Consider the following 27,036-nt stretch of genomic DNA (forward strand, 5'->3'; position numbering starts at 1 on the left):
CCACACCGGCCTGATTGCCGCGGCTTTTTTTTTCGCTCGCTGCACGGTTTGCGCACGTCCGAAAGACCGCAAACTTGCGCAGCCGTCAGCGATGCCGCCGCCGGCCCTGGCGGCGGCAGCGGCGGCAGTGCCAGTGCCAGCCGAAGTGCTGCTGGTGCTGTTGAGGGTCAACATTGATGCGCTCACTTCCTGATGGGGGTCGTGGCGGGTGTCATATGACCCGAGGTCAATCGTCTGCATGGCCACTCTGTGCCTACATCTCCCATCATGCCTCTGAGGTGTCGGCGGCGATGACCGCCTCTGTGCCCTGTGCCCCATCCCAAGGAGCCAACCCACATCTGGCCGTAGCCATGGCAGCAGCCCACAAGCAGCTCTGCCCTCTGCCAGCCTGGTACCCACACTAACAGGCAGCGTACAGCACCGCCATTATGCGGCCACGGTAGCTGCCCACCGCAAGGAGTCACCAGCCACTTTTCCGGTCCTCCGTTCCTGCGCAAACTGTCACTGGGGAAATAAAAAAAAAAGCCGCTCCGCCGCGCTGCCCCAGCTGCCGGACTGCGCGCAAATGGCGGAGGCGGCTTGACCGAAGCCGCTGACCACTCCCCCTTAGCACGCCTTTTCCTGCCCAGTGCGGACCGCAGTGACCTCACATCCTCCCACACGTACTCCGAATTACCGCGGGACAGCAGGAAAAGGCGTCCTAAAACTCACTTTTTTAAAGTCGGGAAAAAGAGGCTTCACCGCGGGATAACAGCGGATCCTCGTGAACGTCATCTGGAAGCCTCGACGTGACTGCGGAAGGTAACGCGCGCTAGAGCCTCGTCTAGTAACGCCCTTTGAAAGTTTTTCAAGGGGCTGTGCTTTCCTTCACATTTAACAAATTGCAAGTCTATCATGGAACTGTGAAAATGGGAAGAAACTGTGTCTGAGATAAACTAAAGGACTTGCTGAGAGTTATACACCCTTTTATTCTACGTCTTCTGACAGTTCCCGTACTGTCACACCTGCCAGAACCCCATGCTGATCTGGCCTCATGCAATTGGCAAGAGCGGCCACCTTAGTTTATAGGCTTGATAGGGGGCATAGGCAGATTTCTCATATACTGTCTCATACAGGGCTACTTTTCTTATTCCTTGAAAGGATCAAACTAATTGTCCCTGAAGCAGAGTCGACACTGGACAACAAACATGGCTTTCAATGCACCTTGGAGGTCTCGTCTCCCTTTATCTTCTGACAAAGAATCATAGCAGACTTTTAAACTTGTTATTCTCAGTACACATAACCAGTACTTGAACTCAAGTATCAAGGGCATATTAATTAATTTACAAATTGGTGTGCGCATGTACTTTAGTCACTAAGTAAGAATCTTATTTATCTGAAGCAAGCCCCTAAGAGGTGGGTTTTTTTTAAACATAAGCCAGCTGTTTTTCCTAGACTTCAGGGTTTCAATGACAGATCCAGTTTATTAAAGCCAGCTCTGGTCATTCCACATTTAATATCCTTATAAATAGCTCTTTATGACAAATCAAATATGCCTTTGCCTACATTGCCAAAAGGAAATACTACAAACATAGCAAGTTGCCTTATACTTTGTCAGTCCATTGGTCCATCTAGCCCAGTATTGTGTACACTACTGGGTTTCAGGCAAGGTTCTTTGCTAGGCCTCTGTACTCTATCACACTGAGCTACTGCCCTGGCCTATGTTAGTTAAAGCTAGACCATGCTGGGGCGAATATGTATCAGCAATAAAATAAGCTATGCTGCTACATGCTTGATATTATGAGTACTTCAATTTACTAGATGCAAGCATATCATGCAGATTTTGATTGTTGATTAAGCAAGTGAGACAGAAATATTTCATGCTTAACCAAGCAAATTGTTTTAATTTTCATTCCCCAGGAAAAATTCTAAACGTCTGATGTTATCTTTAGGGGTGGCAAAGTGCCTTTAAGCAAGAATTTAAAGAAATGCCATCTGTGAGTTATTTCAGAAATTTTAGGCAAACCTTTCATTGCAAAGTTTTTGAAGTCAATGTTGATATGGCTAGTTAAAACAGGGCACATTCATCCAGAGTTCTAGCAAGAGATCATCTGTCTTCTGTGGATACAGGTTAACTGTATTTGCAAATATCATACTCTTTATTATTAATACCATGTGCTATTTCTTAAAAAAGGACACATAAGCACAATATGGAGAACTGCCAATGTTTAATGGATGATTTCTTATAATCTCCTTTCCAGATAATGGACAGTTATTTTTCTCTACTACAGAAGCTTATTCAGTGATTGGCAAACAATCTAGAGACAGCTGTGAAATCAACCAGGTAATATGCTCTAATGACTAATTCATCTGCAGGAGCTGATGGAACTTTTTGCTCAAGAGATTAATCTTCTGAATGAATGTAAATGTTTCAAAATGACAAATATTTAAAGGGAAGAAGAAAATGATAGATTCAGTTCTAATTCTTATAAAGAAATTGCCAGTGTTTTAGGGAGTAATGAATCTAAGGCTTTTGTTCACTTCTAATATTATCTGTGCACGTTCACTAAGGGTTTTCCAACACTGGATTGAGTTCTTGTGTGTGGTGCCCAACTCACATGATTGATACCAACTGCAACGAATGTCCACTGGCACATTTGATCCCCATCAGCATCCTAATGGCAATGAACCCACCCATCCATTGAATCATGACACTTAATTTATTTCTAGTCACATGAAACATATTGTCAGCTGCAAGTAACTCAGGACAAGGCATTCCTAACCAATTCCTTTTAACTGATTATTATTCCTTCTCCTTCTCCAATAATAACTGGATCTCTAGGTAAGTGCATATGTCTATCATGAAACCAGTTTAATATTACTAAATTATACATGTAATTTGAAAAACTTTGATCTGTGGAGATGACTGATAGTAAGAATTGCCAAAGGTATTTTCAGAACAAGCAGGAATAAATGCTGAACTTTAACCAAATTCTTTCTGTATTCTAATGCAGCTGCTAACTAACATTGCTTCCTGTTTTCCTTCACTCGAGGTGCATAATACAACATTTGAATAGATGATTTACTATATTCACACCAATTCCAAGAGAAAGAGAAAGTGTGTCCTGAACATAAACAGGAATTTCCTTCACAATAGAAATCCATTTGCACTAAGAAAGCAGGGTGTAGCTGCAGTGTTTATGCAATATACACAATACACCAGTGCTATCAACTCCAAGCGTGCTGATCAGCTGTTAGCCAAGTTGATTCCAGATTCCCAGAAAGGTGGATGTAGATTTGCAGCCAAAATTCCAGGCACAATTGCCTCCTCCCCCAAGTAGTAAGTGATCAGCACTTTAGAACTGTCACTATACCACCAGTTACATAGAAAGAAGAACACTGCAGCAGCAAATGTGTAACTTCTTGCTTAATTTTTGGTATTTAGGGGCAGAATTAGGAGCACTCTGATGCCTGCAAAAAAAAATGTCATGTGTGATCCAGTTCATAGAGATACATGTGGCTGGTAGACAGCGCATTCACTGTGGTACTAATTCCTCTTTCTACTGAGGTTGAAGTAGGAGTAGTTTCATGAAAGTTCTACAGAGCACTGGAGGGTGGGGAATCTTACCCTCCCCTCATTTCATAGGGGAAGGGGGATTCATTTTGATACAGGATACAGAAATATAATTATGACAGGAAAATCCGTTATCATATGGAATGATCTTAAATGACAATCTAAAGGGAAGAACTGGCCTTGTATAATTAGCAACAGTGAACCACAATCACTCAGAAGAGCGATTCAATTCTGTAAGAGGTAAATTGCTTAGAAAACTCAGAGGTAAATGGAATCGTGTGTGATTGGGAGGAAGGTGGCTTTGGGAATGCACCATGGCCACAGGAGAAGAACAAAGTTAAAATAAAATGAAACTTCAGGAGGTCTTTATAATTGCCAATCACACTGAGCTGCATTTAGCCTATTGCATTTGAAAAATGGGCAATTAGATTTTTTTCGTCTCACCAGTTCATAGCTAATTCTTAATATTAATCTCATACAGAATGTTAAATGCATTTCATTCAAAGAAGCAAATTGCTGCCTACAACCTATTTCCAGTCTTCTCACCAGGGACCCTATAGCCAAGTCTGAGATAGGCATGTTCTAGATTTTTGGCAGGTTACAAATGCTAATAACTACCCATAGAAGAAAAGGATAATTTGTTCTACTAAAAGTAGCTTTTTTCAGCTATTTATTTTGCATTGAGTTGTCCAAGTGTATATGCCTCAAAACAGCATTTATTAATATTTGTGTACACAAGAAAGCTAAGTTTGATCTACATTTGAACTTTTCCCCTGAAGTACAATTTCACATTTTCAAGGCACGCATGAAACTGAGGGAACATCATCTTGAAAGTGCTGAGGGGAAGTATTAAGTGTTATTAATGATTTTCATGTAGTTACAAGATTATTGCGGTGAAATCAAAATATAAAAATATATCTAAGTTATCTAACTGCAACTATATGGTTCTTATAGGCTACTGCTAATGAAGGTAAAAACAGGTCAAATGACATTGGGAACCCAAAGGAAAGTAAGTGGATGCTGTGAGTGGTGTGGGTGGGAATAGAACAGCCCTGTTGCCTTTGTTCAGATACTGAAGTGTACATTTTAAAAGAAAACAAACTAACTTTGTGGAAATTGACCACAAATTACTCTTTTAGCACTCCTTCAACCAGCTAGAATGGTCATGCCCAAACTTTGTCCAATAGGCCAAGACCTTATATTGGACCAACACAGTAGACATCATTGGCAATACCACCCAAGTTTCACCTATACTATTGGACCCTGTCTGTTCGATAATGGAGACAGGAAGCAATGGCTTTTGGGACATGATACTATTAATGATATTCTAGAACAGAAAGCAGAGCTTGGGAAGCAAGGTCCCTCAAATGCGTAGCACCATGCACACACCCACACGCAAACACCACATACACGATCAGTGTCATAAACCTCAGCAGTTCTGGCTATAAACTTCACTACTGGATAGACTAGGATCTCTTCTGTACATGGGCAGCTACGCTTAAAATGCATTAAAAACAAAGATAGATTGTTGTTGTTGTTGTTATTTCTTACCTGCCTCTCCATTTTGATCGAGGCGGGGAACAACAGTAAATATAAAATACATAAAACTGAATTAAGAACATAATATACATTGTTGAAACACCCTAAAAACACCCTAAAAAATGTGTTGGCTCATGAGGGAAAAATGTAAAATCCACAATTGGGCAAATGCCTTTATTAAGACCAGTCAGAAGCATGCAGATTTCTAGCAGATTAAAAAGCTCACACACTTTTGTGGCATTTTGGTTGTCCTAGTAAAGGTACTGCCTAACTGCAGGTTTTGAAGCTTAAAAGGACATCTTTATGACCTTCATATAAAGCTACAATTTGAACAAAAACTTGGCAGCACAATGATTAACATTTTTGGTCTAAGTGACTGCAAAGTGAGAGGATTTTTAGGCAAGCCATTTAGGATTTTAAAGGTCAAAGGGGCAAAAATTAAGTGCTGCTGTAAGGTCTTCCAGCGTGATTCCTCTATCGGAAGGTGGGACTAGCTGACGCTTTTATGACAGCCAGCAAGGGCAAAACCTGCACAGAGAACATTTCAGTAGCCCATCTTTGAGTTAAGCATTATTACTTCTCCTCCCAAGGTATTTATATATCCAATATACATTTGTTCTCACCCCAAAAGCTCATTTTTTTCAAAGAGAAAATTCATTTCGTATGATGATCTCAGAACGCTTTACTTAATTCTCATAGTCTGTCTAAAGTCCATTGAGATGATTTAGATATCATTAAGCCTGTTTCTACACAGGAATAATTGTAACTGGAGGCACCAGGAGGCTAAACTGCATTCCTCAAGGTTACAAGAAAGGTCACGCAGATGAGACGATGCTTAAGTTATAAAATTCCACTTTTGGATTGCCGTTTTAACAACTCTGCTGCTGGAAAGACAAGTTCTTCCAGTAGGTAATTTAAAGAACATACAATCATTACAACTAAAATGTGTGAGAAGCTCAATTAGAAATAATATTTTTTTAAACTGAGAAAAATATAATGCTCACAGATTTTTCTATGTGAATCAAGTGCTGACATATACAATTTTTGCCCATTTTGTGAGATTAGCAGTAAGTGCATTCTCAGCTCATTTGTTCTAGCTGATGCCATCTGAATAGAACCCCAAAGGCACACAATCTTTGAGAAAATAAGACATTTTTTTCCTCTTGGTTTCGACTAACACTGCCCATTGTGAAAAGGCAGATTACCCACTTCACTTGTAATTGATATTTGCACAGATCTTAAATATCTGAAGAAACATTTTAAACTGCTGGGGGAAAGAAGTATATGTAATGTTCGTCAAAAACATCATAAAAGCAGAATTAGAAAAGGTCTTTAGAAATTTCTTGTTCCCATTCTCCCCCACTGCACACACTTTTCCTTAAGGCATATAATTATTGCCTTGCATTTAAAACTCATTACATGAATTTCTCAAAGCTTAGCCCTGAATGCAAAATGATTATCTTCTTGTTCTAATGATGAAAAGAGCTCAGAAAATAATTCACAACTATGTCCCTACAAAATGGCTATGATTTATGTAATCACTTCCTTCGGAAGATATGTAAGTCGTGTTCATGTGCAAAACATTTCTGTTATACGTAATCTATTATACATGTGCATAAGCCTTAGAAAGAAAGAAGGATTTGCATGTTAAGATTTCAGCCCCATTCTGAGGTTGGACTAAGGGGTTTGCTCACATGACTACTCACCCCATACACAGTGACATTTCGTCCAACCTCTTCCTATTTGTCAGATGTCTGACAGCAAACTATAGATTTCCTCACTACTGGTTAAGATTAACGCATTAATATTCTTACAGTGCACAGCTAAGAGAGTGCTCCATTCCATACAATAGCTCTGCAAGATCAGAACTTGGTTCCACCTGCATTCTATTCAGAGTTTATCTTGCACTTTGGCAACATTCATCTTTTTCTTCTTCTTTCAGAGAGCTGGTGTAGTACATTGTAAGCTGTGGGTTAGGAAGTTCCAACTTCAAATTTCACACTTGGCCATTAACTCAAGTGTGATACCTGCACGCTTACAAGCTTCAGCACAGAGGGTAAGGTTTGAAACTTCGCCTTCTCAGTGATGTAAATCTGATCCAAATTGACTTCTAGGAGATCTTGTTTACAGATCTTCTGCATCACGTTTCATCTGGCCATCAGCCACAGCCTCAAACAATATGTGATGGCAAGAGACCTGTGTCTTTAATCCTAGATCTTTCCAGGATTGCAGTCAGACTTTACACGTTTTGTTTGCTCTTAAACAGGGGATTTTTGCCCCTTCCTCCTAGGTTTATTTACCTGTAATCTTTCCCCTAACATCGCCCCTTCCTCATCCAGTGTGGTGTAGTGGCTAAAGTGTCAGACTTGGAGTCGGGAGATCCAGGTTCTAGTCTCCACTTGGCCATGGAAACCCACTGGGTGACTTTGGGCCAGTCACAGACTCTCAGCCCAACCCACCTAACAGGGTTGTTGTTGTGAGGATAAAGTGGAGAGGAGGAGGATTCTGATGCCGCCTTGGGTTCCTTGCAGGAAAAAAGACGGGATATAAATGCAATAATTAAATAATTAAATAAATAAATAAATCTATACTCTGATACTGGATGTAAGTCTGGTGTCGTGGGGGCAGGGAGCATCAAAGCAGAGGGCCTGTTGCAAGGGAAGCAGTGTTCACTCGTGACTCTATGATGGGGGTCCCCGAGCCTTTTGAGTCAGTGGGAACATTTGGAATATTGATATAGTGCTGTAGGTATTTTCCCAAATTGGTCACCATGGCAGATGTGACTAGTCACAAAACACTTATTTCCCAGATTTGGTGACACTAAAAGAAAAGTAACTCAATGATCCCCAAATCCTCAATGATGAGGTCTGAGCTCCAAAACACAAAAACACACTTTTGAATCCAATTTTTTCTGCTCTAGTATTCATTTTTCAGTAAGCACACTGTTGTGGCTCAGAGATGTGGGGCCCAGAGGCATTTGTGGAAATATAGATGGAGTTGGAGGCTGACATTTCATTTTGCAGCCTGTCAGCCTCTCAGTTAAAAAGATCTTTATATTAAGAAGAAAAAACCCTTTAAAAATAAAATAAAAATAAAGAGGGGGCCTAGTGGGCTGACATTTCACTTTGCAGCATGTCAGCCCCTCAGTTTAAATACTGTTAAATTAACAAATCTTTAAAAATAAAATAAAAATTAGGAGAAATATTGAGCCTGGTGGGCATCAATAGAGGTGTCTGCAAGTATATTGCGGTCCATGTGCTCCACATTGGACAGCCCAGGTCTATGCAATGGACCAACATCCCCCCACTCTATAGGCCATGGGTTCAAAGACATAGGGTTGTTCCCGGACTTAGGCCAGATCTACACCAAGCAGGATATAACACTATGAAAGAGATTTGAAAATGGTATAAGGATGTGTCATGGGTCCCAATAGTTATCACTACACTTCAATACTGTTATAAGCAGTAGTGTAGATCCTACCTACATTATACTTAGAGTATACCCATTAAAGTCAATAGTCATTATTAACTTAATCCCCATTAATTTCAAATGGAATATTTTATGTATGACTCTGTCTGGATCTAATGCATAGTTTTTTCGCATGTAATTCTAGTCCCAGTGGATTTTATCGAGCTACTATCTCTCTGCCTCAGATATACAACTGCAATATGAAAACAATCATGCTTGGCCACATTACCAGGTTGTTATAAGGATTACTGTACTAATATATTCAAAATGATTTTAAATGCTCAAACGTGCTCTAGAAATATTAATTTAGGTATGGTTCAAGGAACAATCTCAAACTGCACACCTCTTCCTTTCAAGGGCATACAACCCTGTCCAAAACAGGAATATCAGTCACCCAAACAGGCAACCTATGAAAAACACCTCTGTCTTATCTGGGTTGAGCCTAAGTTTATTGGCCCACATTTAGTCCTTTGCCATGCTCATGCACTGGTTTAGTGCTCCCGCTGCCACGCCTGAATTAAGAAAAAACAAAACAAAAACAAAGATATATCTATCACCTACATATGGATAGCACCTCACCCCAAATCTCAGGATGACATCACTCAGTGGTTTCATGTAAAAAAGCATAAAGAACAAAACTTAACCCTGCAGGACCCCATAGCATAACTGCCAAGGAGTTAAGTATGGTCCCCGAGCACTACCTTTTTGAGTTTTCTATCTAATTAGTAATGGAACCACTGTAAGACAGTGCCACCAATATTTAAGAACATAAGAAGAGTCATGCTACATCAGACCAAGGGTCTATCATTCTGTCCACACAGTGGCCAACCAGCTGCCCATGGGAAACCCACATGGAGGTCATGAGTGCAACAGCACCATCCTGCCCATGTTCCCCAGCATCAGGTATACTTAGGCATACTGCCTCTAATACTGGGAGTATCATATAACCATCAGGACTCAGTTATAGCATTCTCCCCCAGGAATTTGCCTAACCCCCTATTAAATCCATCCAAAATGTTGGCCATTATCATATCTTGTAATAGTGAATTCCATAGTTTAACTATGCACTGTGTGAAGAAGTACTTCCTTTTATCTATCCTGAATTTCCCACCAATCCATGAGGAATGACCCCGGGTACTAGTTTAATGAGAGAAGACAAATGTCTCCCTATACATATTCTCTACACCATGCATAATTTTGTATACATCTATAATGTCTTCCCTTACTCACCTTTTTTCCAAGCTAATCAAGCCTCATAGTGCCTTGCAAACATGTTACGATATGTCTGAGCCAGATTGCAACAGGTCCCAAACTACCACACAAAAAGCACCACCAGACAGCACTGCAAGAATGCAATGTGTCAGAAAATAATTGCTTCTTCACTGCCATCACTGCCAAAAAGACAGCTCAGTAATGAACTCTTTCTAGTGTTTGGTCAGACTCACTGAGTTTTCTGCAACTCGCATTCTAGCTTTCTCCTTTCCTGCTTCATTGCCTTCAGCTCTCCAAGGAGTTTGCTGAGCTTTGCAGAAAGGGGGAAGGCACTTGGGAGTGATACTGTCAACCATCCGAGTCATCTCTGCATTCCACAATGAGACCAGGGCATCGACAGGAGCACCAACCATGTCAACTGGAAACTCTCCAACGGCCTACTAACATTCCTCAGGTTCCATAAGCTTCCACAGGCATACCAACCTAAGGGATCATTGAAGAGGGGAATAACTACTATGAGCTTAAACCTCAACAGAAAATGATCCAACCAAGGGAGTAAGATAGAAGTCCCTCACTACTGGACCATTATACTCTTCTCCAGCTGAGAAAACCATATCCATGATGCATTGGGCCAATAGCATATTGGGGCAGTGCTACAGTTGTCATGCTGGCCACTAACTCCTGAGCTTCTCCAGTCAAGGCAGCCTCAGCATGGACCACCATCTTGGGAGTCATCAACACCAAACCTGAGATGACCTCAGTCATGTCAGGCAAGGAAAGCACTAGCAAAGAGACACTAATAGGACCCCTCTTCTGTTGTGATTGCCCAGCACCAAGTACAAACACTCCAAATAGGCACACAGCTGGTCAGGATACCTAGAGAGAGAGATGAGATCACTATAGCCTACAGCAACATCTTACCTCCCCAGTCCTTGAGCCTATGCTGGCACTGAACCAAATACTTGGGTGGGCACAACTGAGAGAGATTGACTTGTCCCAGTTCATCTCCCATGTCTCAGGATATCATATCACTTTCATATTTTCTGTTATTCTATCTATCCTGACTGGACTTAACTGAAATTACAGCACAATCCTATGCATATTTACTCAGAAGACCAATTTGTCGGGTGCTGTAGCTGCTCAAGCATCTCTAAGGAGTCAAAACCAAGGAAAGTTCCTAGGCCAATCCACAAAGCTTTATTGCAAACAATTAACACTTCCGTAACACAAACTAGGCACCTTTATGGGAAAATTCCCCCTAGGCAACTCTATGCAAACTAAGCAAAACAACTGACCTTTCAAAGGAAAGAAAAGGCTTTTCAAATGTCCCAAGCTTCAAGGTGGAGGAGGGTACATAGACACCTTCTCACGCAATCTCTCTGACTGTCTCTTTGCTGCTAATCTTGCTGAACATTTTAACTTCCGGCAATTCCTAGCATCAAATAATGTTTTGGAATGTTCACCCCCGGAAGCTGACTCCCTGCCTCCTGAGAGCATAGGATCTGGCTTTGAGGAGGCAGACTCTGGGAGGGGCACATTCACAGCTGGAGGCTCTCCCGTGTGAACTTCCTCCCCCACTGGCTCCGCATCTTCTGAATCAGAATCTGTTTCTGATTGATTAACTGTGTCACCTGCTTCCAACACTGGAGCAGTAGGGGCATACATGACACAATTCTGCTGGACTTACTCCCATGTTACTATGCTTGCTCCCATGTTACTATGCTTTCATATCAGCCTTACTAAGCCTTAGTTCCATTTTACTCTGTTCTGATCTAAAATAATTGGCACTCAAGTTATTTCAGATGTTCAAACAAAGTAGAAACACCTCATTCAATGTGTTTGTCTTCAGGAACAAAGATAAATGATGCAGTGTCAGTTCAAACTTCAGACAGCAATTTACATGGTGTCATTATTCACTTTACCAAGGCAGGACATAATAACGAAAATGATGTTATTGATGATTTGGCGATATCTCTGCCAGAAAGAAATGGCACAACCAATCCCTATATTTTAAAAAGAATTAATACAAGACAATGATCCTACTCAGGCCATTGTCTTCAGTTTTATTCTCTAGAATCTTACGACTCTTAAAAAAATTGACTTGTGAGATACCTGTCAGCACATTCCAATATTAGCACTGATTAGAATTAACACAGAGCATCCTAATGTATTTTTCTGATTACTTTCTTCTTTCAGAAAACAATTAAACTGAAGCCAAGGCGTAAGCCAGGTACACACATAACAGCAATCCAGGTTTTTTTTTAAAAAAAACCTCTGGGTTTTAGTGTGACCAAATTGCCCTGCTAGTGTATACAGATTGATCGCTTCCACTTGGCTCCTCCTGTCAGTGGGGGTGGCTGAACAGCCAGGGATGCTCTGTCCCTGGCATGGCTTGAGTGATATCCAAACTGGGAACTCTGGCTTGTCCCTGCCCTGACAAGCCAGTGTCATAACCCAGGAGTTGTTCTTAGATTACAACTCTGCCTTGTTGGGGGAGAGAAATAAGCCAGAGTTCTGGATTCAAACGTCACATGATATAAGCGAGGCACAGAGGGTCCCTAACTTGTCCATGGGCAGGAGGAGACAAACAGGAGCGATCGAGACATGTGCCCTAGCATGTTGGCTCTCTCACAATAACCATTACTTGTGAATGGCACCATGCTCTAACTCAAAGGACATGTAGGACGTCATACAAAATCAGGCAACAGCGTGCTTAATGTTTCCTACTCCATTATTTTTCTGTAGTTGATGTTTCGCAACAACATGTTCAAAATCTGTTGTCTAAAATAGCACTCTTTCCCCAAATTTGTCTTCGCAGCCTGATATTTTAGTTCCCAACATACAAAATATGAGTTATATTCATTAGTTACTTGTCAGGTTAAACAAAAAAATAAAATGATACCCCCCTCCATGCAATAGGTATATGTGTGGCAGTCATAGTCTGAACAACCCTTATGTGAGGGTTTAAATGACCATGTTTCTACATTGATTGTGTGTGTATGTGTGTGTGTGTGTGTCTATCACATGGTCATTCTGATTACCTAAACCTCCATTATGCAACAGATGTGAGTGAAGCATTTTTATCATGTGTGAAAAGCACAGGTCATTGGAGAGGATAGAAGTGAAATGTGCAATAAAATAAGCTTATTAGGAGATCATTACCATGAGAACTAGACCTGTAAGTCACCAATTCAGATCAAGATCTATTCCAGGGGTGGGGAACCAATTTCAGCTCGAATTTCCACTTTGTCTTTAATTTCCATTTTGAAGGATCTCTTGGGAGGGGTGTGTGAGAAGGCTGCATTCCACTGGTAAGTGGAGCTAAAGACAATGGGTGGCATCGAAGGCAAAAAGGGTGGGGTCAGCATGCTAGGATATTGTAGCTTAAAGCCCTTTCTGCCAGAAATAAAGCCTTCGGAGAGGCCTTTTAAGCTCTTAGAATGGAGAAGCATATTACACCAAACCCAGGAACCGTGAAGCAATTGGTTGTTGAGGGAAAGGGGTGTGTGTGACCATCAGGGCACTCCAGAAGGCCTGATTCGGACCCCAGGAGAGCTGAATTTTGCCCCCTGACTTGAGGTTCCCTACCCCTGATCTGTTCTACGTTACGGAGTATTTGGTGCAAGAAAACCAATTACGAATATTTATATGATATCTTTCTTTTTTAGGCCTTTCTGCTTTCCTAGGTAAAGAAATAAAATCACCTTGTTCTGTAATAACTAGGAAAAGGAGGTATAAGCCCTAAAAGTTTGCCCTCCTAGTAGATTTCCTATATAATTTATCTAGTCTCAAAACAGCCTGGGCTTAAGTGAGAGAGAGTGCCAGCATATAATGACGTTTGTCACCACTATGGTCTATGGGAAACATTCCTATGAAGTCAGTGAGAACATCCAGCCAAATATCTCGGCCAAATCATCCTGCAACACAGAGCGCAATAACAAGCTCCTTATATAGGAAATTTGTAACTATAATAAAAGTCTTGCAATTCTTACAAGTTCTAGTGAACTGTGTTCAATAGTACAAGGTTGAAATCTTTGGAACAAGCTTCTTCTTCTTTGAAAGTCAAACAAAACAAACAAACAAACAAACAAACAATATATATATACAGTGTACAAAGGACAGTACTAACAATACAAGAGCTGAAGTTGAGCAATCATGGGAGAAACGTCGTATGAAAGTCGTTTTTCAACCCCTTTTGCTACAACAGAACATATCTGGCAAGTGATTCTGACTGAGGCATTAGGAAATGAGATACTTTGAGCGTATTTTAAACAGTTATTATTTTATGAAAATGAATTGGCTTGCACAAGGTGAAGCAATGATTTTGATGGCAAAGGAGATAATTGACAGCAAATTCTAGAGATCAATAGAAACTGAAACTGATGTGATATGACAGGAGAAAAGATGAATGGCAATGTTGAGAAAAGACTTCGCATGGGGTCTTGTCATTTCCTCCACATAATGCACAGCTGGATACTCTGAAAATGAAGACAAATTTTTTTGCACTTGCCTGCACTTGTACAAGCTAAGTCTGCTTTAGGAGCAGTTTTTGCAGTACCCACTTGGGCCAAACATTCACTAAACTTTCATGATATGAAAACGAGACTATATTTGGGGTGTGGTCAGTAATTTCTTTCTTTGTGTTGTCTATACTGAAGTCATTTTAGAAGTTCCCATTTGGAAGACAGGGATGGGCAATTTACTTTACTTCTGGTCCATAAGTGAATGGACCAACTGCCTAGGAAGTTGGTGGGCTCTCCATCGCTGGAGGTATTGAAGCAGAAACGGGAGAGCCATCTGTCAGGGATGCTTTAAAAAGGATTCCTCTACTGAACGGGGTTAGACTATATGGCCGCCTTGAGGCCCAGTATTGGGCTAAAGGTGGGATACAAATAAATAAATAAATAAATAATAATAATAATAATAATAATATGGCCTTAATGCCCTTATTATTATTATTATTATTTATTTATATAGCACCATCAATGTACATGGTGCTGTACAGAGTAAAACAGTAAATAGCAAGACCCTGCCGCATAGGCTTACTATAAATTCCATTCTGACACACTGCTGCATTAATCTGCATTTAAAAATAAATAAATGCAAAACTCACATTAAAATACATATTGTTAAATGTATTTCCTCTCAAAATAAGCATTTTAAAACATATTTTAAGACAATAGTGGCATCAGAACATTTGGAAATTATAAAAACCAGTGGATAACTAAGATGCAATCTTCACGTTAGTCTGGAAGGTGTGAATCAGTTGGCATCTGAATTGTCAGATATTAAATTCCTCAATATTGCTATTGGAAGATAAGGATTAGCTGTCTACAAAAGCTCTTTACAAAAGCAGTCAATCTATAAATCAAAGTGTATACCTCTGGTCCTAAAGAGATACCCTCTAAAGCTCTTTCTCTATTGATAAAACCTCTAAAAGTGAGAGACATGGTATCCTGTTTCTTTTCCTGACATTCCTTGAGAGATCCACTAAGGGGCATACATATGGACACTTTCCACTTATTTAGACCAACATCAAAAGGAAACAGAAGAATTGCTCACCAGATTCACTGAAGGTAGGATGAGCATAAATGTGTGTGTTTTTAATTACAGGAAAGTCAAATATAATGGAAAGTCAACAATCAAACAATTGGAGTGTAGGGTTTGTTGTTTACTTGTTTTAGAGCAAGGGAATTCTGAAGATGGAGCATGGCCACCTGCCCCAGTGCCAGTACCATGTTTTTAGGGACCCTTAAGCAAGACACCCTTAATGGGGCCCCTCCCTTAGTGAGACTATCTTTTCACCTCCATTTTTACAGCTCCTCCTCCTTTTTCTTCCTAGCTTCTGCTTAAACCAGTGAGTAAGCAGGCAGTGGCACCTACTATTCCCTCTTCTCACCATGACCATTGTCTGAGCAAAAGTGAGAAGCAGCTGAACAAGCAGGTTGCAATGGTGAAGAGGAGGGGCTCTTGTCAGTGGACCTCTTACGGAGTGTGGGCCCTCGGCAAGAGCCCGATCATGCTGGCCCTTGTCGTTGGTCCTGACTGACACTATCTTTCTATATGTTCTTGGAATCATCACATGGAAAGCACTACCAAGGCATCTTTAATTGACTACAGATTATAGTATTGTACGTATATATTCCATTGCATAGCTATGGAATAATGATGGAGCCCAATGACTGCTTACTTCTTTCACAAGAACACAAGATGTAAGAATCCTAATGAAAGAGCTTTACTGAAACGAAAATAAAATTTAAAAATCTCCCTATGGGAAAGAAAAAAAATACAGTTCAAACAGAAGCTCCCTCCACCCCACCCCGGGCCAATGATGAAATTTTGTAAGTCCTATGCAGTTTGGGTCTTACATATGAGTGCCAATGCCTTCTCTGATGCTGTATGCAATTTTAGAATCAGGAGCAATTTATTGGGGAGAAACAATAGCTCAGTGACAGAACACATGTTTTGCATGCAAAATGTACCAGGTTCAATCTGTGGTGTCTCCAGTTAAAAAGATTGATAGCAAGTCACATCCCTGAGATCCTGGAAAGCAGCTGCCAGCCAGAGTATGCCATACTGAGACAGACAAAATGGGAAGAACATAAAGGTATCCTACTACTATTGAAGTTGCATTAGGGGAAGCCGGCACTTGTGCAATGTTAATAGCAGGTTTTCCAGGATACCTATCACACTAGCAAGCACTATTGCTATAGATGTTGCTTAAGCATTGGTGTTTGTTAGCGCAAAAAAGAATACTGAAGCAGCCCATAACATGGCAAGTCAAGAAAGACTTGTCAAAAGAGTTCTAGGAAATAGGATCCTAGAACATGGCTGAGGGCTAAGAAAGAGGATTCAGTAAAGGCCAAATTAGATGTGAATATGGAGAAGTGGGTATATAGGGAGGGTTATTTGCAATGGCAGGTTTCCCCCATTGCAAATAACAGATGTGCAGTGTTTAACTGTTAGATTTCCATCAAAACCCTGGTGGTGGTGGTGGTGAAACTATGGCTTCTCCCACCCCACGGAGTCACTCCCTCTGGTACTGATGTGAGCTTTCCCAGTGAAAGCTATTTGTGAAAGAAAAAAGAGCTATACCAAACCACTTAGTTTTTGGCTTGGGATATTTTATTATTCCATAAACAAAAAACCTACGGTTTACAAAACAACGTTATAGGCTGTACAGTTTTCAACCAAACTCCAAAAAGCAGGGAAATTGAGAGTTAAGGCTCACAGGCCTATAACGCCACATCCTCCCTAAGGAGGCAGAAAGTGCCAGTGAAATTCTCATTCTCCCAAAGCAGATATAAACCATGAGGACAGGATGGAGAATAGGATATGCAGAGGTGACTGTGGGGTTGTGGAAAACTGATGACGAACAACTTAGGGCCACCTACTTCTATTTTTTTTTTAGTGCAGCCCTTCCCCAACCTGGTGCCCTCCAAAGGTGTTAGACTACAACTCCCATCATTGCAAGTCAGTATGTCCCATGGTCAGGAAAGCTGGGACAGCAGGAGAGGGAATGCTGTTCTATATCCTTACCAAATACAGGGGCTGCGCAATATTTTTTTCTCACACACATCTCGCATAGAGCAGCACGACTGATAACAGAAGGGGCACTATTTGTTGGAGATGTAGAACCAGAGCAAGAGCTGGCACTTTCAGCTTTTCGTAAATACCCTGCCCTTCAAAGAACCAATTTTTTTCTTAAAATGTGTTCATACAAAATATACTGTTCACTCCCCACAATCCCTCCACAATACATCATCTCATCAGAGTGACAGAGGAACAGAAAAGGATTAGTTTGGGTGTCTTGAACTCCTTTCAGATGAGATTAGTTTGCAATCCTATACCACTTGGGGGGAAGCCCTAGTAAACTCAGTGGCACTGGCTTCTGAGAAGACATGTATAGGACCCAAGTATAAACCATCCTTCTCCAGCCTGGTGCTGTCCAGATGTGCTGCGCTGCAACTCCCATGTTATGGTGAGGACGAAAATCATTTTCATCAATAGTTTTTAAAATAATCCTTCCTTACACATGAATCTATTAGGTGGTAGCTCTGCCTTTGATCTCACACTGCTGAACACTAAGAAAAATCCTCTGCGGTCACAGCATTCTTCTGCGGTCACAGCATTCTTGATCACTGTCCATGCTGACAGAGACTTTTATGAATTGAATGCTAAAACATCTAGAGAGCTACATTTTGCCTGCCCTTGCTCTAGAACAGTGGTTCTCAACCTGGGGCACTCCAGATGTGTTGGACTGCATCTCCCAGAATGCCCCAGCCAGCTGGCTGGGGCATTCTGGGAGTTGTAGTCCAACACATCTGGAGCGCCCCAGGTTGAGAAAGGCTGCTCTAGAACAACATTCCCCGATCAGTTTTCCAGAATCCCATAGTCACCTCTCCACATGTTTGAGAGTACAAGTCGCAGCATTCCTGTCCATGGGACATACTGACTTGCAATGATGGGAGTTGTAGTCCAACATCTTTGGAGGGCACCAGGTTGGGGAAGGGCTGCTCTAAACTGCCCAGAGAGCTCCGGCTATTGGGCGGTATAGAAATGTAATAAATAAATAAACAAACAAAAAGTAGGTGGCCCTAAGTTGTTCGTCATCAGTTTTCCACAACCCCACAGTCACCTCTGCATATCCTATTCTCCATCCTGTCCTCATGGTTTATATCTGCTTTGGGAGAATGAGAATTTCACTGGCACTTTCTGCCTCCTTAGGGAGGATGTGGCGTTATAGGCCTGTGAGCCTTAACTCTCAATTTCCCTGCTTTTTGGAGTTTGGTTGAAAACTGTACAGCCTATAACGTTGTTTTGTAAACCGTAGGTTTTTTGTTTATGGAATTTCATGGTTTTGTGTAACGGATGACCACACAGGAAAGAAGCCATATAAATGTATGGGCTGTGGGGAAAGTTTCAGCTCTAGTGGGACCTTGAGTAGACATCAAAGAACCCACACAGGGGAGAAACTATAAAAATGTGTAGAGTGTGGGAAAGCTTTAAAATTATGTTCACCCTTACTTTACATCAAAGAGAGCTTCGGCTATTGGGCGGTATAAAAATGTAATAAATAAATAAATAAATTCACCGAGGTGAAAAACCATTTCTGTGTACTGAGTGTGGAAAAAGCTACAATCCCCTACACACTTTCCAGGGAATAAGACCATTACATTCAATGGGACGTACTTCTGAGAAGACACTGACAATATTTGCTAGAGGAGGCAGCCATTTTCTCTCAATGTTCCAATATAGCTGAGGCAGGTGGGGGGGAGGAGGCACTACTGAGCATGCTTACAAATCAAGATGGCCACCCTATATATTATATTCAATAAACAAAAAACCAATGGTTTACATAATAACATTGAGGCTCTAGGGCAAAACAATAATAATTAAAAATCAACCGAAGGGATTTTTTTAAAAAAAGAAAAGTCATTCCACCAACTACAATGAAGGCCGAAGAAGACACCACCACTGGATTAATGAGTAAGGGTCTCATTCCATCAATTGTCATGGTTCACATGACACTCTAAGCCATAATGTTTAGCTCAAAATGCTTAACCACTGTGGTTTAGCATGCCTTTTGAACAGGGTTAGTATGTAATAAACGACACACAGGAATAAAAGCCACACAAAAAGCTAATGCAGTTTTTGGAAGCATTACTTTCTAAATCTTTTAAATATCAGATGTGCATATTACATATGACTTGGGTCTGCTGGAAAGAAGGTGACCATTTTTGATCAATTTCTCAATGTGAGCCAATAGTGTAATGTTGCAGCATAAAAGGCTAATGCAGTTTTTGGAAGCATTACTTTCTAAATCTTTTAAAAATCAAATGTGCATATTACATATGACTTGGGTGTGCTTTCAGATAGCCTGCTGGAAAGAAGGTAACTTTTTTGCTGGCAGTTAGAGTAGAAAACATATAATAGCGGAATAGGTGATGAAATCATCTGACCTGGCGTAAGGCATCTATGGTACTTCTGTTCCTTCCCAGGAGCTCAGGGCAGAAATAACATCTCCCCTTCCTAGCCCCCCCTCCAACAACCCTGTGAGGTAGGCTAAGCCAAAATTGGGTGGGATAGCTAATACCCTGGAACACAGAATCAAAGTTGAAAGTGAACTTGATAGGCTGCAGCGCTGGGCTGGAAACAACAGCATGAAATTTAATAGGAATAAATGCCAAGTTCTACACCGAGGAAAAAGAAACCAAATGAACTGTTGCAAGATGGGGGGGGGGATACTTGGCTCAGCAATACTAAAAATGAGAAGAATCTTGGAATTGTTGTAGATCACAAGCTGAATATGAGCCAACAATACGATATGGCTGCAAAAAAGGCAAATGTTATTTTGAGCTGCATTAATAAAAGTATAGTTTCCAAATCAAGTGAGGTGCTGGTTCCTCTCTATTCGGCCCTAGTTAGGCCTCATCTGGAGTATTGCGTCCAGTTCTGGGCACCACACTTCAAGAAGGACGCAGACAGAGGAGGCAACCAGGATGATCATGGGTCTAGAAACAAAGCCCTATGAAGAGAAACTGAAAGAACTGGGCATATTTAGCGTGGAAAAGAGAAGATTGAGGGGAGAGATGATAGCACTCTTCAAATACTTAAAAGGTTGTCACACAGAGGAGGGCCAGGATCTCTTCTCGATCCTCCCAGAGTGCAGGACACGGAATAACGGGCTCAAGTTAAAGGAAAACAGATTCCAACTGGACATCAGGAAAAATTTCTTGACTGTTAGAGCAGTGCGACAATGGAATCAGTTACCTAGGGAGGTTAAGTGCTCTCCCACACTAAAGGCCTTCAAGAGGCAGCTGGACAAGCATCTGTCAAGTATGCTGTAGAGTGGATTCCTGCATTGAGCAGGGGGTTGGACTCAATGGCCTTTTAGGCCCCTTCCAATTCTACTATTCTATGATTCTAAGTGTGGTAGGCAACAGAGGGTAGAATCCCACATGAGTCCTATGTAGTGCAGACCCATTGACATGAATAAGACTTATGTAAGTTTTGACCAAGTTAAGTTCCATTCATTTCAATGGGTCTACTCTAAGTAGGATTTACCTTGGATTTTACCCTCAATATATATTTTGGACTACAACTCATTGGCTGTGTTGGTGAGGGCTTATGGGAATTGTAGTCCAAAACATGAGAAGCCAGGATCTAATTTGCAGTAGACCTAGAATCCAGTTTTAAAATCAGCAGGAAGCCTAAGCAGTCTCCCCCCCCCCCTCCCCATACTTTTAACAGGGCAATCCTGTGCAGGTCTGTATGAGGCTTTTTTCCAGAGAGGCATGCCCAGGATTGCAGCCCCAGGATTGCAGGAGGCGGCAGCAACAACAACAACAAGCAGCAGCAGCAGGTTTGCTCGGCAAGGGGAAAAAGCCCTGCAACTCCCAGGGAGCTGCTAGACCAGTCTAAGGCTTGGAGATGCTGGGAGTTGTAGGACTTTCTTCTTCCAAACACGAGAAGGGCCAGGAGGTGAGCTGGATCCAGGCACTCACCCGAGGAGAACTTTCTTTAAAGTAAGCACCCTGGAGACCTCGTGGCGCGCTGATCTCTCTCCCTTGTGCTCCCTCGTGCCGAGGCCCTGCATGGGAGCCTGTTTCCCCGGGAGAGCAGCCGTGAGGAGGCGGGGCAGCCGTTTGTGTTGTTGTCGTTGGGTTGCTGCTGCTGCTGCTGCTGCTGCTCCGTCTGGTCGTTGTTGGGTTGCTGCTGCTCTGGCTCTGCCTCCGGTCCTGCTGCTCCGCTTCCGCCCGGCTCCCCCTTCCACTCCCCAGCCGGCCGGGGCTTCTCAGGTGTTGCTAGGCTGCTGCTGCTGCAAGGCCTGCGCTGCCATCTTGGGGCAATTGCCGGGTCGCGCTGACAGGGAAGGAGGGGCAGCGGCAGCAGCCACATTTTGTGTATCCTGGACTGGGCAGCGAGCCCCCGGGCTGGCTCCTACTCCGGATAGCCCTCAAGACAGGAGGGAGGGGGGGAGAGCGCCGCTACTGCGCATGCGATGTGTTATGAGGCCTCCATTGACTTTAATGGGGCAATTTTTTTATTATTAAAATTCAATGGAAGGGAATTTTAAAAAAAGAAAGGCCATTCCATCAACGAGATGGACTGGGGAACACGATCCCACCAATGGATTGGAGGGTAAGGGTCCCAATTCGGAGCTTTCCCTGCGCAAAAAAAAAGTCGCCACCCCCAGTTTTCAGTTTCACTTTTGAGTCAGAGAGGATTTTTTTACTTTCGTCCTTTCAACTGCCACCACCCCTTCAATATTTCACCAAACTTCTTGAAATTGCCAGGGTATGTAAAACCAGCATTTCTTTCTGGCAGGTCGTATTTTCAGAAAGATTGGTGAAACATTTTCCATTTTATGAACGCTAGAATGACCCACCCCCCAATTTACAGGGTAACATGGTGGAATGCTCTTTTTACTGATCGCCTATAACACAGGGGACACTACAGTGTCCCCTGTAATATGCCCTGATATCTTAAAAGTAAACACTGAACACTGATACCCCTGAAACCCCAGAAATCGATTGAGATCCAAGTCAATGGATACAAGGGAGCTCTGGAGCTCTCTTTATTTCCTGAGCTGTATTTATAACATATAATGTATCTAAATCTATTTCATGGCACTACCTTCTGGAGTGAGGCTTCTCAGCTTTACTTTGATGCAGTTATGCTTCCAAGAGAGGATTTCCATTATTATGGAGATGAAGTACCTTTAATGACTGCAATAACGTAATTGTACCCCAGGGCAAAATTCCTAATAATGCAATTGTATAGCTTTCAAGCACCAGTAAGAGACACCTTCAGGGCAGGTTATTCATTAAGGGTGCAGTGTACAGTAGTTCTGCTTCATGAGAGGAATAAGAAACCTAAAGCAATAAAGCTCTCTCTCTCTCTCTCTCTCTCTCTCTCTCTCTCTCTCTCCCTGAGATAGGCTCTGCCTCCTGGGCAAGCATCTAACATCACACTTGGTTCTGCTTCACCATCTGTGGCAGCCTCCAGAGGAAAATTCCCAGCAGCGCAATAAGATTCATGTTATTCCTTTCTCTAGACACTCAGTCCAAATACGATTCTCAACTGCATGAATCCGAAAGAAGTTACTGACAGGTTTTTCGTGAAGCAGCCACCTTCGGAACACCTCCAGGACTTAGTTCTAACCATGTAAACATGCAAAGGATGAGAATGTTTTTGGAAGGATTACTCTCTGCAACAGACCTTGACCAGCCTGGACCTTGACAAGTCTGAATGCAGAATTCAGTTCAGGAAAGCATCTAGAGACTTGAGGTGCTTTTTCAAGACTTTTAAATGGGCATTAAATGCTGAAGAATTTTCAGCTGTTACTGAGAACTTCCACTTGTTACAAATGAGAGTTTAGCAGTGACACACCTGCCAAAAAGATGACAATAGCATCATAGAAGAAGGGAACTTTCTGGTTCTTTACAGGAAAAGGTTTCATCTGCTGTCAATTCTTATTTTAAATCTATTTATTTGGAACTCTATCTGTTTTCTTTCGTATTTGACAAGGGTAAACCACCATTCACCAATACCAGCTGCCTTGATCAACCTCAAGATTACCTAAGTCAGGGATGGACAATTTGAGACCCTCCAGATGTTTTGGCCTGCAACTCATCATTTATCTCCATTGGCTAAACTGGCTAGGACTGATGAGAGTTGTAGGCCAAACATTTGGAAAGCTACAAGTTTCGCACGCCTGGTTTAAGTTATCCAAGGCTCATTTAAGGAGAGGAGAACTCTCCCTGTTCAATTATCAGTTCCTCAGAATGAAAATGGAATAGAGAGACTATTAACTACGAATGAGCAAGCACCTGAAGTATTAGATATAGTGAAAGATATCACTCAATTGTGTTTCAAATATTGAGGGCAATTGTGACTAATCTGTTTCAATAAAGCCTGTGCATGTATAAAAAGCATGGTTATACAAGCACACAGAAAACTCATTCATTGGTTTGGTGCTTTAAAAAAGGTGTGAGCCAGATTTTAGAACCAACGAGACAGAATAAAGCATGGATTTATCATAACTTATTATGATGTTTGTCTTCAATGTTATGTAATTCCACTCTATTTTTATCCAATCATAAGCTTTTAAGAAACAGTTTTGTAGAATAACTGAAGGATAGTTTCCGGTGAGCTCGAATTCTGTCGTGCAAAATTTAACGAAACATTCATCTAGATAATAAATCAGAGGCCACACAAACATTATCACCACCAGTTGTGTGCCTACGCACACTTAGAAATCAAAACAAGACTTCTCCAAAATGAGCTTTCAGCCATTAGCTTGTTTAGTTAGACAAACTAGGACCTGTATATAGTCTAGATAAATCCTTACTTCTTGTTATGTGTACTGATATATTTACATGAAAACAAAACGATCCAATCATTCTTCTTGAGCTAAATCCAAAATGCAGGCTCAAACCAAACATTACAATTGCCCAATTAACCCCTAAATAATTTATGTTTACCAGGATACTCAACAATTAGAAAATAAAAATAAAAATTGAGTAATAAGTGACAGGCAACTTCAAAGTTTTCACCAAGATGGCATTTTGATAGCTGTTTTCTTGAAGTTATTTAAGTACTGATCTTCAAAATATGTTTAGAAGCAGGCAATGTAACAGGGTGTAGTAAGTTCAGGAATCAATATTGTTGCTTTCTACTTTCAGACTGAACATTCGATTTTTTAACATTTATTTTCAAGCCAATTTTCATGAAAGGTTATCAAGAACTTTAGCAGTCTATTTACACAAGCAACAGTTATTTTGAGATTTTTACCTCTCATTTTCTCTTAGGATCTCTTTTCCTTTCTTCCAAGTAAACGTAGGCCTTGGGGAAGCTTTAGGCTTACACTCGATGGTTGCGTCACCACCAACTTTAGCAAGAGTTAATCTTTTCAAGAAGTTTTTGGAAAAATCTGGACCCACAGCTGAAAGACAACATGGGAGAGGGCTTTGAGTAAATGTGAATCATCATCAAACTTTTTTTAATGTTGAATTTTTAGCTGGATTCTTTCACTATTGATTGTGCAGCATTCACACAACGAACCTTCAGTGTGCCCCCCACTGATGAGAGCAGGTATGCTAATAAAGAAATAAACTAACCAACGGCTTGGATTCAAAGACGTCATTGCACAACGGAAAGCAGTTCTGGGCAAAATGGATCTTAGTTTTTGCCAATTCCCCTACCTGTTTTAACACATGTGCCCCCTGAAAAGCTGCTCCCGAGGGCTGAGGGACTTTCTTGAAAAAGCGTGACATGTGGTATAGGAGGGCTGCAGCAGGTAAGGGATTCAGGGAAAATGAGGGCCCATATTTTGCATGAAAAGCAGTGTTGTCACGCAGTAATATCTCTGTATCCAAAGAAATACAATTATTAAATATATTTTCTACACTAAGATCTCAACGATTCCTATATATTGAATAAGATATATACTGTCTGTATAATTCTATTGTTGACCCCTTCAGCCTTAACAACTAGGATACATCTATACAAGAGGTCCTGGGTTGCAGGGTTATTACAAACACTATAAGTCTCCAGTACTTTCTCCTCCAAAGGAAACTTGAACTTCCCACTACAGCTTAGGAAAGGCGGAGCATGAAACAATACTGGTCTCCCTAGAAGCTTCATGACCGCCCCACATCCATGCTGATCATGTATGTGCAAAACAGTTATCACAAACCAAACTCCATAGCCTGAATTTTCCTATCACCTGACATCCTATTACACACACACACAGAGCCCTCCATACATACATATATACCTGAGAGTCAACGAATGATAAATCTTCAAAAGATGAGATAACAAATGATGTACATGCATGCACAAATAAGCACTAACTCTGAATGGCTAGTTGTTTTTAATACAGTTTAGGCTTTCAAATCTGGGAGTATGTGGATTTTCCCCACACAATTTACATATATGTCCAATTCAAAATGATATTATTTCAGCAGGACTAAAATTGTGCCACCCAATTAAAATTATTAGATCTTTCATATCCTGCTCCAATATGTAAACCTCTTGCATACATCAGCCAGTCCTTCAAACCTCTGTGTTCCTTCTTCCACATCCATCTGTGGAATTTCACTCACCTTGATACCTAGGTTGACCTCAAAATGATGCAATCTTATGTTGAACCTACAGAAGCACCTTATTGATATTTTTGCTGTAGCAGCAGGTGCCTTGGTCACCACTTATGGAGGGGGCGGGCTCTTTGCACTTGTTGCATAAAAGGTGGTGAGAGAGATACTATAATCTGCTTCTGCACATGATTGGAGGCTTACTAATCCAGTCCATTGGCTGGCGGCACTGTAGTTTAGACACTGTCTCATAAGCCAATCAGCTGTGCTGGGTAACCTCTTGGGGCCATTGCTTTGGAACTGACCTGGGAAGAACATTATGCCTCTAGCCTGGTCTGTGACTCAGGGCATTACCATTGCCAACTTCTCTGCCCTTCCTCCCTATTTTAGTGATTGTTACTTTGCTATGGACAGATTTTAACCACCCATTGACAGGACTGGGAGGAATATTCTATATTTTTGTCACAAAGTTTCATTGCAGACACTGGAAGCATTGGGTCAGATCCATAGCAAGGGTAAGCTATGGATCTCTACTATCCCATAAGGAATCTTGGGGCGTCATGCAGGACCCCACCCCAGTTCAGGGGCTGGTATACCTGCTACACACCCAGGTCGCAAGATAGGCCCACGTTATTGGTTTGTGCCATGGTGGATGCTAGATGCTATCATTCTCCACCAACTCCATCTCCATTCTCCATCTCACCATGTGGTGAGCTACTGGCTAGTACTCAAGCTGTCTGATGACTAGATAAACTTGCCCTATGGATCAACAAACTCTGTGAGCCGTAACCAATGCAAGTTGTGAACGTTTGTAACCATTTCAGTCTGTGCAGTTATTGGTCCCATAAACCACCTAGTAGACAGCATTTTTGCTGCAGCAGCAAACAGAAAGAACTTTCTATTTGTACTACCATCTTGGGATAGTATGTGCTGCTCTGCAACAGCAGCTAGAGAGGAGCAGGAAGGATTGCAAACCTAATGCTAGAGAAAGGAAAGCAAGGGACAGGCAACCCTCAAAGAACTCCAACATTTGAATGGAGGTGGTGGGTGAGGAGTCCAACTCCTGTCTCCTGTAGGACTATGGTTGGGAATGAGATACGGCATGGGCAGTTGTCAAGATGTGAGCAATAAGGGTCACTGAGAGGCATGGAGGGAGGTCAAGGG

The 27,036-nt window shown here is 41.6% G+C and overlaps 1 protein-coding gene across 4 annotated transcripts in view; it reads right to left on the reverse strand.

Annotated features, from left to right (window-relative positions):
• LOC134395511 (contactin-4-like) overlaps positions 1-27,036 on the reverse strand; it is a 637,778-nt gene that overhangs the window by 99,533 nt on the left and 511,209 nt on the right. For all 4 annotated transcript variants that reach the window (XM_063121675.1, XM_063121677.1, XM_063121676.1 and 1 more), the window contains one exon: positions 24,572-24,722. In XM_063121675.1, coding sequence (XP_062977745.1) covers positions 24,572-24,722 — 151 coding nt within the window. The remainder of the gene's footprint in view (positions 1-24,571; positions 24,723-27,036) is intronic.

Source organism: Elgaria multicarinata, chromosome 3 (genome assembly GCF_023053635.1).
Source record: "Elgaria multicarinata webbii isolate HBS135686 ecotype San Diego chromosome 3, rElgMul1.1.pri, whole genome shotgun sequence".
NCBI classification, from domain to species: domain Eukaryota; kingdom Metazoa; phylum Chordata; class Lepidosauria; order Squamata; family Anguidae; genus Elgaria; species Elgaria multicarinata.